The sequence below is a fragment of the Anomalospiza imberbis genome, chromosome 26 (assembly GCF_031753505.1).
Source record: "Anomalospiza imberbis isolate Cuckoo-Finch-1a 21T00152 chromosome 26, ASM3175350v1, whole genome shotgun sequence".
Classification (NCBI taxonomy): Eukaryota; Metazoa; Chordata; class Aves; order Passeriformes; family Viduidae; genus Anomalospiza; species Anomalospiza imberbis.
The window spans coordinates 5781092-5797345 of record NC_089706.1 but is presented as its reverse complement, the minus strand read 5'-3'; the positions used below and the strand labels follow the sequence as shown (position 1 = coordinate 5797345).

The 16254-nt window shown below is 42.3% G+C and overlaps 1 protein-coding gene across 4 annotated transcripts in view; it reads right to left on the bottom strand.

Annotated features, from left to right (window-relative positions):
- The window catches only part of KDM5B (lysine demethylase 5B), a 55164-nt gene that overhangs the window by 29417 nt on the left and 9493 nt on the right, over positions 1-16254 (bottom strand). For 3 of the 4 annotated variants that reach the window (XM_068173321.1, XM_068173324.1, XM_068173323.1), the window contains exons 2-7: positions 12767-12844; positions 11363-11485; positions 10337-10507; positions 4756-4890; positions 1542-1635; positions 295-398 (exon numbers count right to left, since the gene is read on the bottom strand). In XM_068173321.1, the coding sequence (XP_068029422.1) occupies positions 295-398; positions 1542-1635; positions 4756-4890; positions 10337-10507; positions 11363-11485; positions 12767-12844 (705 nt within the window). The remainder of the gene's footprint in view (positions 1-294; positions 399-1541; positions 1636-4755; positions 4891-10336; positions 10508-11362; positions 11486-12766; positions 12845-16254) is intronic. The other variant, XM_068173322.1, reaches the window with a different exon arrangement.

The following is a 16254-nucleotide window of genomic DNA, read 5'->3' as shown; positions in this document are numbered from 1 at the left end:
CTATGCTTTCAAAATGCTTCTTTTGAGATTGTACTTTGGAGACAGAAAACATGTTACTTTAGTTATAGATAATGAAGCTTAACCGTCCTGTCATTTCCAGCTTTGTGAAGCAGGAAACTTTGGCAGCGTTGATATTCCAGCAGGCACAACCACTGCTGTGCTTCAGCCTGGGGCTCCAGGAAGAAGACAGGAGTCCTCCATGTGACACAGTGACAGCAGGTTTTACTACACACCCTAGAGAAATCCAGAAACGCCTGCAAAACATGCAGCTGCAGGAAGGCAGGAGGTACTCACAGCATTGGTGGGTTTTTTAGATTTGACTTTGGATTTGTCCTTCTCTGACTCCCCAGAAAGCTCTTTCTTCTCAGGGAGTTTCACCACACTGCGCATTTCCTTGTCTGGGCAAAGGAAAAAAAAAAGGAGAGTATTGCAAAATATTTCAATGCTTAGCATTCTTTGTTATTATTTGTTTTATTAATTGCTTGTTAGACTGTATCATACCAAGGTATTTGCTGAATTGTTATCCCCCCTACACTTGTTTCAGGCAGTGTAGGGCAAGTCCTGAACTCCTGCAATGCCTCCAGAAGCCAGTGTTATCCAAAAATCCCAGCACACAACCACGAGCAAGCACTGGCTATCACAGCCCACAGTTTGTCAGTACTTTATATGCCATTTCTATTAATTTAATTGAATTATGAGCAGGTTTATCAGCTAAGGTTTTCTTTCCATGTTGTGTTAAAGAATGTTGCAAAGAGCTTTTTCCTTCTGCTCTTGGGGGAGGGGGGCTAGTGCTTAGAGACTCCTTGAAGAAAAAAAAATTCAAATTACAAAACACCATAATCTAAACAAATTATTGAAAAAAAGATTCTGAAGGAACAAATGAGACTGACAGACTGCTCAAGTAATTTCAATTACTGAGTAGTTGTAAATGGTTCCTGCATTTATTTGGCTAAATTATTTCTCAACAAGCTTATTCTTCTGATTGATGGCATTAATATTGTTTCTCAGTCTCAAATAATTATTTCTTAAGGAGAGAATAAACTCAGGACTGCTGACAGCAGCAATTTAATCATATTATGGGAACTTTATCATTAAGCTCAAAACAGACTACCTTTTGCTTTCATGAGTTAAATTTCTTGATTTCAAGTCCAAATTCCTTCCTGAAAGTGTCTGATATCTGATACATACTTAAAAGAGTTTCTTCTATTTAAAGCTTATGAACTGATGTTATTTAAAATAGAAAACAAAAACATTACTCCAATCTCATTTCCAATTGTTCCAGAAGAGATAACCACATTTGAAAAAGTGTAAGTCTTTTTCAAATGAAAATATCATCTTCAAGAAAACTCAACCACTTACAAGAAAAAAAAAAACCCAAAATACTTAAAACCCATAAAAGAACTTTTTATTAAAAAAAAAATCCCAGTTTAAAATTAACTGAAGATTTGGGTTTTTTAATAAAATATGCTGATTTTAGCTCTGGTCTTAAAACACATTTGTGCAAAGTAAGAGAAACTGCATTTATGCTGTGTTTCACTCACCACCTTCACTCTTTGGAGGGGCACAGCCCATTCTGCGTCTCAGATTGTGAGTTCTGGCTTCTGGAGGATCAGTCTCAGTTTTAACATTGGTTGCCTTTAAAAAGGGAAAAACAAAACCAAGGAAAAACCGTTCAATAACGCCCTTAGCTGGAAGAATCTCTGGTTTGCCACTTGTGTTTGGGAAGATGCTCACTGCCAGCTCATCTAGCTGCTTGCCCAAGCCCAGGGAGATGAGTTTGGAATCTCCAGCTGGCTGTGGGAAAGTCTGGCTCTGTGAGTCCCAACTCAACGTTTCCTAAAGTCCCTTCCAATGCAAACCATTTAATGATTCCTTGGTGTAAGACACAAAACACCTCACTGAGGTACCGCGAGGGCTTGAGACTTGTAACCCGCCTCATTCCAGGAAAAAGGCAGACAGGTGAGAGTCAGAGAGACACTCCAAGGACTTCAGTTAAACTCAGAACCATTTGATACTTACAAATACTTACACTAAATCTAAACAGACACCTGGAGTTCTGAAATACTTGTCTTCAATTATCTACAAGTTGTTCAGAGAGAAATGCAGGGAACAAAATGGAAGATTTGAAAGCAAATTCTCCAAAATGTCCATGCCAATAATGATACCAGGATTCAGGTTTGCTTTCAGTGGGACCCATTAAGAAGCAAAGAACAAGGAACTCAGTGCTTTCACAAATTTTCTTGTACTCCTGAGGAGCAGAATATGCTCCAGTCTCCGAAGCAGGGATCTTTGTTGGCACATCTTGGAACTTTCAACACAGAATAATGCTCTCCCATTTAATTCTTACATTTCTTCCCTGAAATTTTGAGATGATGGGAGAACAATTCTCAAATCCCTCAGTGTTACAAGAGGTTTCTCCGACACGATTTTTTTAAGGAAACGAGATCATGCAACAAGTCAGTCACTCTCAGCCACTCTCTGAAGTTCAGAAGATGGGATGTGTGGATCAGGTCTAAGGCAGGACTGGACACAGCCCCATGTACTCCAAGGGGTGGGAACTGTTGTTCAGTCTAGGGTTTTTTGGTTGTTTGATTTTGATTTTTACAGAGCTGGTTTTGACATTATTTCCTAATCACTTTTCACGTTCTCTTTGCCCAAATGTCTCCATCAGACCACGCAGAGGTCCCACTGCTTAGGATAGGCACCAACAGAAGTTGTTCTGCCTCAGGGCCAATGTGTCCTGAACTTCAAGTGCAGGGACAGACATCCAGTTTCTGCATCTTCAGCTCCTCTGAGCTGTGCCTTTTGTGCTTCAGCTGATACTGATCTTCACAAGAGCAGCTCTTGGTCTGGCCTGAGCCTTTTATCACATCAGGTCATCTCACTTTCACCTCCCCTGCATTGTTGTGGTCTTTCACACTGAACTGTTCTACATCAAGCACCTAAAGCCTTTGCATTTCAAAACCAGCCTAGACAGTCATTGCCCTTTTCCTTTCTCATTATGAACATTTTCTCCTGACTGTTTACTCACCAGGTAGGAAAGGGCAAAGTAAAACTGTGTGTGTCTCAACTGCAAACTAACGCTTATCCTACAGACCACAATAACTCACAGTACTTCCCTGAGGTTCACTTCCTCTAAATGTTTATGGTCAGCCTTTGAAAAGCAGGAAACATCAAACTGGCAAACATGAGAATGAATTTAAGACTCACAGTTTAAGACATTGACAAATCGTTGTGCATCGCATTAGAGCAAAAAACCGAGATGTGAACCAACCAGGTCAGTGTAAATGTGAACTGCTTGGAGCTTCAATGTTGAAAAAAACGGATTTAATCACCTTCCCTGACTCCATTGACATGGAACAGCAAAATTCACATTAACAAATCTTAACTTTGGGAAATTACGGTCTTAAAACACTACAGCTCCTGGCTAAGGCAGCCAGTCCGTGTTGCTCAATTCAGCCTTAGCGCTGTGTGCTCCCGTTATGTTCTTAATTACGGATTTTCTTTCCACAAAAACGAGGTACACAGCATCAGCGGTGCTGGGGGCAAGAGCTGAGAGGGCAGCCTTGCCTTTTGGCTTAGGATGGGCTGTTGGTTTCTTCCAAAATGACAAAAAAGTGCTCTCTCTGTCAGTGCCATCTGACACCACTGCCAGAGAAACAGCTGGAATTTTAGTGTATATTTGTCCTGCTGTCAATTCTTAAGGGATCCATGAGAACAATTATCCTTCAACCACAGGCAGACACTTCAAATGGAAAGTTTCAGCCCAAACTCCTGAAGTTTGCTCAGAATTGTAAATCCACTTGTAACCAGGTATTTGAGTGGAAAAGCTTTAGAAACCCTTAATTGTAACTCATTAACCAAGCATAATTACAGGCAGAATTTGCAACAGCTAAGCTGTACTATTATTACAAATAAAGACCAAGACCAGAACAATGGGAGTTAATAAGAGTCTGAAACAAGCTGTGACCTTCCTAACTCATGATGTCACCACTAATCAGACCCTCTCCTGGGAATATCCTCCCCTGCTCTTCATCTGCTCAAACAAAAGAAATAGGAACTCTCTGGAGATAGGATCATCAGGCTGGCAAGGCTGGAGCCAAAGCATTGCTGTTTTCCAGCAACAAAGGAGACACATGATCTCCTAAAATATGTCTTCACAGAAGATACTGAGATATAACCAATTCATTTCATGCTTATCCAAATAAACATTGCTTCTTAGAGACATGTAAGATCACACAAAACCACAATGACTTGATGGTATACATTTTTTTCCTTATATTGCAAGGGTAAATTAACACAAATTGGTAGAACTCAAGAGTGAAAAACGAATTACAATAATGCTAATGTTATAACCAAAATCCTCCCTGCTCTAATAGCTGGCTTCAATTCATGAGAGATGTACAGAAACCTCCTGGTATATTTAGAGAATAAGGCAGAGGAACAAGAGATCAAAGCTGCTTCATTTCCAGGATTTTTCACCTGTATTTTAATCTAAGAGCCCCACAGTATCTAGATCATGCTGAAAGCATAACCCTACTGTACACCCTCACCAACAGTCTCCACAGCAGAGCCTCCCAGAACCCCAAACCTCAGAAACACACCTGGTAAAGTATCAGACAATTCTTACCCATTATTTACGATTCTGCATTTATCAATGTTTGGGCAGCCCTGAGACAGTGAAGGAGCTGTTCCTAGGCACACACACACACACAGAGTGAGCTGCTCAGGGTGCCCTGCTGCCCCCCAGCTCACCTCGGGCGTCAGGCGCTTGGCGCGCCGGGCGGGCGGGCAGCTCTCGGACGGCGGCACCGACTGCCGCTGCGGGATGTCGTGGGGCTTGTACTCCTTGTCCTTCGTGTCACTGCTCAGATCTGGCTTCTGCAAGCACTGAAGAGACAATTTGATTACTTCATTTCTGCCTCTCCTTGCAATACAAACCATGTAGAACAATTTCCTGGCTCATGGAAAGAACATGGCCCTAATAATTCCTGTGCTGAGTGAATAAACAGCATGTATGACAATGGTAACATTACTTATCTGAACAAGGCACAATATCACTTTTTCTCAGCAGTTTAATGGCTGCAATAAGGTCCATAATAATGGACCTTAAATAAAGTTGAAGTCATCCTTTAAGTGTTAATGAGCACCAAACATTTCTCTGTGTGGAATACCAAACCCAACTCTTCTGGCAGATGGGGCCTTTGCAGACTGGGTCACCAGCACTCTGGAACTGCTGAAGTGTCCTAAGGTTGAGTGGCTGTGATGCCAACATACAGAGCAATATAAAAGTAAATTACAACCTATCAAACACCCCTGTCCTAACTGAAATACAGCTCTGTACTACGCACATTGCAGGAGCTCCCTTCTTTCCATGTTTTGGAGAGGACAACTGCTGCTTGAATTAAGGGCAGAAGGGAAAAGATGCAAGAACAGTTTTAGTTCTTTAAAGCTGCTGAAATAACACACTTAATTGCTGAAAACTGTGCATACCTCTGGCAAGAAACAGAATAATTAATGACAATTCCCCATTTGTCAAGCCATACAACGCTCAGTAACTGCAGACAAAATGTAACAGTTTTTAATGAGTAAACAACAAATCCTACAGACAGAAAAAATCTCATGTTGCCAGGAAGCAATTCATGAAATTGCTGGATCCACATTTCCCAGTTCAGTTAGTCTGTTCCCATCACAAGCATTTTCTCAGCAAGAGAGAGCAGTAAAGGACAGAGAACTGCGGCAGTGGTGTGAGGATGATGATGCTCCATAGACAGCACAGAAAACAGACTTTCAGAAACAAATGACAGCCAGAAGCGGGGAGGGAAAAGGAGGGAAAAGCGTTATTTTAGAAGTGAAGTCTATGCTAAAAAATTATGTATTTAACAAAAAAGCAGTATCAGTCAAGAGCAGCAGGATGTCATTAACCATCACCCACAGACAGCCCATGATACTGACCAAAGAAACCTCCAGAATTGCTGTTTGTTTCAGGCTGCCTCCAGTCTTAGACTATGTAAACTCTAGATTTATATTCTGCAAGAAAATGGTTGACTTAATTTCAGCTTTAAGTGCACAGTATCACTCAGCTTTGCAGCTCATGCACACAACCAGTGAGTCCTGGCTGATGCTCAAAGGTTGTTCTGGAGCCCCAGAGCACTGCAGCTGCCTCTTCACTAGAGCCTGGTCCCGTAAAGCTCCCACTGGACCCTGAATCACAGGATCACAGAGGGGTTTGGGTTGGAAGGGACCTTAAAGATCACCTTGTCCCATGGGCAGGGACTCCTTCCACTAGCCGAGGCTGACACTCATCCAACCTGGCCTTAAAAGTTTCCACGGATGAGGCATCTACCAAGGACGAAAGAAGATGATGTGACATCAACATCAGTGGAAGACAGCAAAAAAATAACAATTTCTCAGGACAGAAAATGGACAAGCAGAAAGAGCAAATGAGTAGGAAAAGGTTGAAAATGAGAGAACAGAAAAGAACTTCTATAAAATCTGGGTCCTTGAATAATTTTCTCATGTGAAAACCAAAATTATCAGAAAAAAAAAAAAAGAGTTTCTACTGCTTCTGATAATAGAGTACATATGGTCCTTGAAAACAAAGATCTAGAAGGCAAATAACTTTTCCTATACAAAAGTGTAAGAAAACCTTGAAAACAAACAGATTGTGCCTCACTTCAGTGCAGTGCCCAAATAAGCCCAAAACAAAAAAAGCCCCAAAACAATCCCCAAAAAATCAAATGGAAAAAAACCCCAAACTCCAGCAAAAAAAAAAAAAAAAAAAAAAAAACAAAAAACACAAAAAAAAAACCCACCCAAACAGTCAAAAAACCCCAAACAACAAAAACTCCCAACCCCACAAAAAAAGAGCACTCACTGTTCCTTGAAAAACACCAGAAGACATTTCCTAAATAATGATTAAATAATGATCTTTCACCACCTATTTAAGCACAAACATTTCCCAGTGTCTGTCAAACCCAAGGCAAAGGCAGTGGTATGGAATGGCTGTTAATTCACAGTATCAGCTGTACCAAGACAACACCTAGAATAGTTAAGTTCTAAGGATGAGAACTCCTCTGTAGCTCCTTTACTCCTACACTGATGATCAACTGTCTCCAACCAAGGACACAGCTGCCATCTCTCCAGTCCTCCCCTCTTCCCAGCCAGGCTTTGGTGACGTTGTGCTTCTATCAACCACCCCCCAGAAGCTCATCCCACACACTCTGACCATGATCTCCTTATATTCCAGCGAGATGGCTGCACACCTGATCCTTGAAGCCTCAGCAGTGACAGAGAGCAAGTTAAAACCCCTCAGCTGAAGCCACAAAGGAGCAGCTCCTTTAGCAGACAAAGGACAATGCAGGAATGGTCACAAGGCATTCAGGAAGTCGAAAGACTGGGGGGGAGGGATACAATTAATCTCCTCCAGGTTTAGACATTTATTAGTAGTAATTAAATTGGTAGTGATTTACACAAAAGCCAATCAGTCAGGCTCCCTGTACCTGCAGAACACAACTGGTTTACCCCTGCTACACATCCATGGAGGGTAAACCCCACCAAGCTCCAGGGATGCTCATTGCTCTCCAGGAACAACGAAGGTGCCAGAGAAACATCTTACACTGAAACTTCTTTATCAGAGGCACACACGTATAAATCTTTGGAAAAATGAATCTCACTAAAGCCACTAAAGCCTTAGTTTGGAAAAAAGACCAGATGCACAATTACTGAGTCAGCTGGATTCACTGAAAAACAGAAGACCACCTTGAGGCCCCCAAAATGTAGCTACACTTTAAATCATGAAACATCTGGGCAATGCACCACAGAAGATGCACTGACAGAAGATTCTGGACACCTCAGTTCATGTAGGGGACACCTTTCCCTCTAAGTATTCAGTGTGACTCTCTGGGATGACACACGGTTACTACAGCTGGGAATGAGAGGTACAGGTGGCAGGAAGCAGTACCAACAGGTTCACTGCAACTACTCTGGAGACACCCAAGGCCTGTGTAGTCCAAGTTCAAAAGAAGAGGAAAATAAATACCCCCTGTGGAGAGCTGCTTTGGGTATTAGAAACTGGCTGGTGTAAGGAATTTTTGCTGTTGGACTGAACATGAACGTTAATGAAAACATGCTATTCCGGTCTATTCCCCTCTGAACAGCTCCAGAGAGTTTCATTATTTCAGCATGTAGATAGAAATATCTCCAGTTGGAATATCAGTCAAAATAACTCCTGAAGCCAGTTTAATATGTATTGAAGCCACACAAACAGATAATGCTATACAAAGATCTAGATGAGATAAAAATTATGGCACAGTCATTAGTGGAAACTACATAATTTCATATTTTTGGCTTTTGCAGGAAAGAAGGCAATGACTATATCAGGTATTACCAAATAAAGAAAAAAAAAAAGACTCAGTGAATACAAGCATTAATCTTGTCTGGATGATCACCAGAGTGTGTGAAGAGCTTCTCTCAACAGGCTGTTGAAGGAGGAAGCACATCTCCAACTGACAGCTGTCACATTGAGCAGCCACAGCTTCTCCAAAAACACAGCTCAGGTGCTTAGATTACCAGGAAAACACTGAACAGGCAGACAGTAACAGACACCTACACAAGAAGCATCTGGGTAAGCACCACTTAATAAGAACATGTGAAAGGAAGCCAAAAAGAATGTCATTTGAGATGATACTCAAAAAACGTATTGTAAAACAAACTCACTTGAGAGACAACACTGTCAGGGAAAAAAAATCAAATTAGAGTGAAAAATGAGCTAAACCCAACTTATTTCTGTGAATTCTCTCAGGTCATTAAAAAATCAGTGTCTGTCACATATAGGAGGGGAATACTTTAACTGCCTGGGGAGGGGAGGAGTTAAAAAAATAAGTTAACCTTACATGCATCACTTGTCTAGAACTGCCTCCACATTGGTTTGGGCAGATGTCGAGTGCTCATTGCAAGACAGAGCTTGAAAAGTCCTCTAAAATGAAGCATGTCCTCATCTAAGGAGGTTTTTCCTCTTCTAAAAGAGTTTAATACTGAGCAAAGCATGGAGTGAGTATTAACTGTGTGACAGACACTCTCAGGAAACTTCCATTCCCAGGATACGATGGTAGCATATTCACCGTTTTGCAATTTAAATTAGACCTTTCCCTGTGCAATGGCACCTCAAAAATATGGCAGCAAAGACAGGTGTAACAAACACACAAGCTCAATAAAAACCCAAAAAGAAATCAAGGTTTCCAGACCTAATAGAAATGCCAAGTTTTCAATTCAAAGCCTTTAGAAAATGGTGCTGCTTTCCATTACTTAACATGAGTGTTTGAGGGAAGCCAAAATATTTTTGATCCAGCAGTTTCCTTAGCATGAAGATTTTTATCTTCAACTCTATTTTGTTCTTATCCTGTTTGCAGAAGACCCCTTCGGCAGAATTCAGCTGTTCTTCACTGAGAAGTGATTGTCACTACCTAAATAAAAAGTCTAATTCTAACCTCTCTGGACTTACATCAAATGCCTTCCTCATTTTGGTAGCTTTGTGTAAAGGCCTGTGCTGATTTCTGTACAAAGAGATATTGCTTGTAACAGGATTAGGGCATTTATTCCTTAAAAAAGGTCAGCACTCCTGTCTTTGAAAGATCATCACGGAAAGAGCATTTCAAAGAAATAAAAACGGATGTTGGCAACTGCAACCAATTTTGGTTTTCCAAATAAATGACTGCTGCTCTAAAAGATCAGACCTATTCCTCATTAGAGATTATGTGGCCTCCACTCTCAATCAACCCTGAATCTTGGTTTAATGGCCAAATCAAAGATTGATGACTAGGAAGGATGAAGATTTAAGCTGGAAAAGTATCCCAAGTCACACTGTTAGCATCACTACAGCAGCCAGGAAGCTTTCTGCAACTTGTCCCCCTTAGGGAACGTGACACAACACTGCCATGGCTTGGCACAGTCCCTCAGTCACTCTAGGCATGTGCCCACTTATGTGCACTTGTAGCAGAGAGATGGACCTGGCATGTTCCATGAATGCAGCAGTACTTGGCCTTACAGAAATCATTACAGGAACATCCCTAATCATGAGGCTTCGGTGAACTGCAGAGAGAAAACACTGACAGATATTGCTGGAAGCAGGAGTCAGAGGTTACCTGGCAGGACTAATGCTAAAAACTTCACTTCTGATGAAAAGTTTGCCCGTGGCTTTCTGAACTGCTGAGCACGGCATCTGGTCACCTGCATGACACCAGGCACAAATGCAGCTTCACAAACATTCCAGAAACCAAAAGAACCCTCCCAGACTGGCTGCTACATTAACTGAGCAGCTGGTTTCAGCACAGCTTACCAAAAGACTCGCCCCCGACTGGAACAAGTTGTAGGGGTAGAGAATTCGCTCGTAATGCGCGCGGATGTGCGAGCCCACGGCTTTGCCAGGAGCAAAGCCCATCCTCGTGGCTATTTTGGTCCATTTTCTCTCCTTGCAAACAACATCAAATCCTCCTTGTTCTGCAACTAGCTAAAAAGTGAAAATAAAATGGTCACATATTTAATGGTATAACTACCAATGTTCAAGGAAAAAGGCAAGACAACATCCCAATTGACATTTTAAACCACAAAAACATAGATTTAAAAAACCACACATGACATTGAAGTTGTTTTAAGGTAACAACTGGAATATGTAACATATAACCTATTCAGGAATTACAAACCTGCTGAATTATTTTACAAAGAAGTCAGCACCTGTGTTCCGTGTGCAGTCACTCAGCCTACTCTGAGAACTTATTTGCCTGCAATTTTCCCCTTTGTATCCCAACACAACTTTCTAGCACAGGACACTCAGTTCTTTTCACTGGAACAAGTGCTATAAAATAAGCTCAAAAATTCCCAACAAAAACTGCCCTAAACATAAAAAAGGAGAACATATCCTATTGGAGAATCCCATCTCTTACTATCAGTATACATGAACTTCTTTACAAGTTTAACAAGTTTCATCCTAAAAGTGATTTGATTTTTTTTCTTCCATATTTTTATTGGAAAATTTCTTTCTCTTACTTTTGTCATTGTTCAGGAACTTTCTCCAATTAAGCCTAAGTTTATTCTTGACCAGTATAGCCAAGCTCAGGTTTAGAGGAGAGCTGTAAATTTAAGGTGATCTCCTAGCTCACAGAAAAACTTCCATGATAATGTATTATTTACCATCTTTTCCCTGATAATGTATTCTTACTCTTACTGTCCCATTAGCTATGTTATCTTAAACAAAGGAATACTTTTTTCAGCTTAGATATACCCCAAAACCTCCCCTGACCCGCTGTGATACCATCCCAGGAATTGAGGTAATACAGCAGCTCTTGGTTTTCCACAATGGTCTTACTCTGTTAAGCTGAAATAAATCCAGGATCTTCCTCTCCACATGTGGAATTTTCAGTGTGCATCCTTGAAGCTCCCAAAACTTTGCAATCTGGTCTAGAAAATTCAGCTTTACACGAGTTTGGGCCTGAAACCAACCAAGCAAACAAGTGAACTGCATGCTAAAAGCAGATGTAGGTTTGGTAAAAGGTTTACAGCACAGCAGCTGGAGCTGCTTGTCCAGCTTTGCCCTCTGCAAGAGCCATTTTGCATTTTTCCCTCTCATCATTTGAAGAAAAATAAATGCCATGCAGATACCATTGATGGTAACTGTATCTCTCCTCGAGTCACTTTTTGTTACCTTTTACTGCACTGAGAAAAGTACTTCGGGAGAGAACAGCAAGTTATTACTGCTAAAAGCTCCCTAAACCAGCTGCATTGTCAGGATTTATTGCATTTACTACATCAATCATTGCAATCATTTATTAGTATTTGGTTTATTTGCAATAAGCCAAAAAAAAAAAAATCAGTATTTTTTTAGAAAAGATTTTGAAGGGGTTTTTTTTCTGTTATCCCTTCTCACTCACAATTGTATTTTTTTCACTTTCAAGGATACAAATGTGTCAGGGCAGGGAAAGTCTGGCTGGTTGCACAGCAATTACCACAGATCACTGCACTGCTGCTATGTAAGAGCAGTAACTTAAATTTTGACATATTTTATTTTCAGCACATTTTCTAATCTTAAGGTAAAAACTGGCCCCATCTGTACAGATTAGCTTGTCTGCAAACTCCAGGGAGCTCTGAACAGCTTGTGGTCACACAAACCATCCCCTGAGCATTCCAAGCCAGCATGTGAGCCCTTCCCCAGCACTTCACATGACCACGTCAGGGCTTTAAAAACCAAAAATCTGGAGAATAATCAGGCATAGAGTCACCATCATCCCAAATGGTACCAGCACTGAGCCAACCAGGCCTCCTCACACTCCCCTTTAGTGTCAATTCATTGAAGCAGTGAATGAAAGTGCTTGTGAACAGCAAATTTCCACAAACTGAATCCAGATTTTGCAATTGTTTCTTCCAAAAGGCTGGCTATTTTTAAAGCACTCCAAGTGTTTCATCTCTTTTCCTTTTGAAAGATGCTGTATGAGTACAAGATACAGATGCAGATCTATGGCCCTGGACAGTTTAACTACTTAGAAGCACCTGTGTGGAAAAGGCCTAAATTATGTTCCTTTAATGAGCATTAACATTACTTTTATGCCTGGAATGTTTCTAACCAGGTTCTGAAACAGATGAATTTCCGTGCTTATTAAAAATTGCTGTTTGTAGTCCAAAGTGCTGTCAGCTCATGGCCAACTCTGGCAAACGTCACCTCCCAAAAACACAGACACATTTGGGAGCAGCAGTACTGCTCAGCTTTCCAGTTTACCTCCAGTTCATTGAGCCTCTGGATCCTCGGTGTGAAGTGAAGCTTGTCGACATCGCATGCGAATGGAGGCTGCCAGTCCTGGAAAACAGAAGGGTTCCATCAAAAGATCAGGAAAAGGAAAGAAGTTTCTGCGACAGTCAAAGACAGCCAGGGGAGCCTGAAGCGTGGAGAGTCCCCTGTGGCCTCCAGAGCCTCCTCAGCCCCACCAGAAGATGGAAGTTGGTGTGGAGGGGGCTCGGTGGTCACAGCCCGACCTGTCAGGGAGGCAGGGCTGCGCTGACACCCAAATCCCCTCACCGGGAACAAGTTTGGAGAGCAGCAATGGTGAGATACGCTGAGTGCCATTATCTACCCCTTAGAACACTTCACTGTGCTCCAAAACCAGAAAATGGAACCACAAAATCAATTACATTTTGGAACTGAAGACCTGTCCGGCATTGTAAGCCTCCACACAATCATGGAACCATTAAGGCTGGAAAACCCTTTAAGATCACTGAGTCCAACTTTTAACCCACCACCACCACCACAATCACCACTAACCCATGTCCCCAGGTGCCACATCCACACATCTTTCGAACATTTCCAGGGATGGTGACTCCACCACCACCCTGGGCAACCTGTGCCAATGCTTGACAATTTCCTTGGCTGCAAACATTCAGGAAGAGCTGGAATATGACCAATTTTAAAAAAGATTATTATTACTTTGATAAAGCACCTGCAACTGAAGTGTTATTTATAAACACAACTATAAAGGTGTTTTATCTTTTAGATCTCTGACATCTACTGCACATGCTTGGTTTGGCAATACGCAACTTCACAAAACCAAATTAGATTTGATTTAAACTTGACAGGAATTTATTACATATAAAGTTATCTTATTATCACTAATTACAGAATGAAGATAATGCACAAGTGAGCTACTGACAGTGGAGTAAGACAGAGCTTTGCTTCAGGAAAACAAAAACCTTTCTTCAGCATTCTTCAGCATTAGGTGACTGAAGTAAGACCAGCATCATAAACACAGTATTTTTTATTTTAGATTCACAGAGAACATGAAAACTGGAGTTAAAACCAATCATACATGATTTCCAAAGCAATTATCGTACAAACATGCCAGGAGCAAGATTCACCAAGAGTGTGAAGAGCAAAGCTGGCCATGAATCCATACATTTTACCAAGCTTGCATTGATTCATCCAGACCTCAAAATCAGTAATAGAAGTTTTCTGATCCTGCAAAGCACTTGCAGCACATCACAACTTGAAAACGCCAATTGAAATTAACATTTGAATTGGAAATCAGACAATGGTAGGGGGGTCAGGATGACAAATTATCCAGAGAATGCTCAATCCTTGACCAGTGGGACACATTTCTCCTGCTTTTAACCACATTTTCCTGCTTTTAACCACAAGACTGCCTGGTGCCCAAAGACATGTTCTTGAGAAACTCGGTAACACTAACCCTTCTTTGACTGCCTATTCTCTATGCCAGAAAACCAAATCCAATGAAACCACCAAGTCTGAGGAAGAGAACTGACATTCTTTTCAAATATCCTGTTGTCTGATAAGTCCTTTAGGGCCCTCAAGCTGTAAGATGAGAAGTACAACTGGGAACAACTGGGAAGGATTTGAAGTATTGTACTTCAACAGGACAATCTGACTCTCAAACTGAACCAACTGGTTACATCATGAGTCACAGCTCCAGTGTCTGCTCTGTACCAAAGATGGGGAGACAGGAGACAGGCGCCAAGACCAGGAGGGGACACAGTGGCAATGACACACAGGACCCTTGAGACACTGGGGACTGAATTACACTGCCCAGGGGAGAACTGTAGGGAGCTTTGCTTAGGCTGAGAATAAATGATACCAAGAGGGCTGTGCTGCCTCTGGCTTTGCTAAGCAGTATGCCAAGGCTGCCCGCAGGTGGACTGTGCATTACCCCAAACCAGACCCTCTAACAAGGCTCTGCAGGGAACAAGAACCAGGAATAAGATGAACAGGGGCAAGAATTCAGCTCACGTAGGCAATGATACCACCTCTGAAACTGCCACCAGTCTAGGCTGCACTTCAGGGCCATCACCTGCAGTTACTGCACTGGCAACACGTCAGGGAAGCCAAGGAAGGGAGGGCACAGCACAGGCGACTTCTGGACGGGCCACATGTCTGCTGGTACAGGCTGCTGCTCTGGGCACAGCCCAGAGGAAAGCCTGCATGCCACTGGGCACAACAGGAGGAACAGGATCTACCTGCTCCTACAGGCTCTGGCTCATGCTCAGACTAAAGAAATCCAGTTCCAAGGGTGCCTAGGGCATGCACAGACCCAATCCGTGTCAGGCAGCACAAAGCAGGCTAGTCCCCTCTGCTTATGGAAGCAAATGAGGAAGTTTATGTGTATGATCCTACAGAAACACCTCATTCACAGCCTGGCACCCGAAACATCCTGCTCCAGAATTAGTTCATTATCTCCATGATCTCCATGTGTCTATTTACTACTGACTGATGCATGTTTGGGGACAGTCTTTCCTGTTTGGCCAAACACACTGGCTCTGGCAAAGCACCAGTCACTTACTGTGTTGGAAGAGTAACATGACTCCAGACAACATGAGCTGCCACAACAGGCATTTCCTGCACCCGCAGTTTTGAAGTTTACCAATGACTGAATGACCAATGCACACACCAAGACACCCTGATGGCAACGTCAGCTGTTTCTCAAAGACAAGCTTTGGGAACTCCATTTATTCAACAGCACTTTCAGAAGGTGACTTTTCAGCCTATCAGGCAGACGGGTTCATCAGCCAGAACTGAACATTTAACAGACTTAAAAATGTTTCATTTTTAACAAGGAGAAAGTAATTGCAAGAGCTTCTGCTGGGTGATGGTAAATTGGCTTAATGAGAGGCAACACTGGATTGACTCCAGCTTATGAGGTTTTTAAGCAGGTACCATAGAATATGCTGAGTTGCAAGGGACCACCAAGGCCATCAGGATCATCACGTCCAATTCCTGACCCTGCACAGACACCCCAACAATCCCACCCAGTGTCTGGGAGCATTGTCCAAACACTCAGACAGGCTCAGAGCTGTGCCCATTTCCTGGGGAGCCTGCTCAGTGCCCCAGCACCCTCTGGGGGAAGAACCTTTTCCTAACATCCAACCTAAATGTCTCCCAGCTCAGCTCCAGCCACTCCCTTGAGTCCTGTCACTTGTCATGAGAGGGAATAGATCAGTACCTGTCCCTCTGCTGCCCCTCATGAGGCTTCCCCTGCAGACCCTTCACCATTCTCATGGCCCTCCTTAGGATGCTCTCCAGTGGCTTAATGTCTTTTTTATATTGTGGTGCTCGAAACTGCCCTGAGGGCTTGAGGTGAGGCCACAGCAGGGCAGGCAGAGCTGAGGGAAAGAATGCCATACATAATGTATCACATTAGATTATTATAAAACCACTCCTGGCTTTACACACTACAGCACATCCCACTGAACACAAACTCTGTC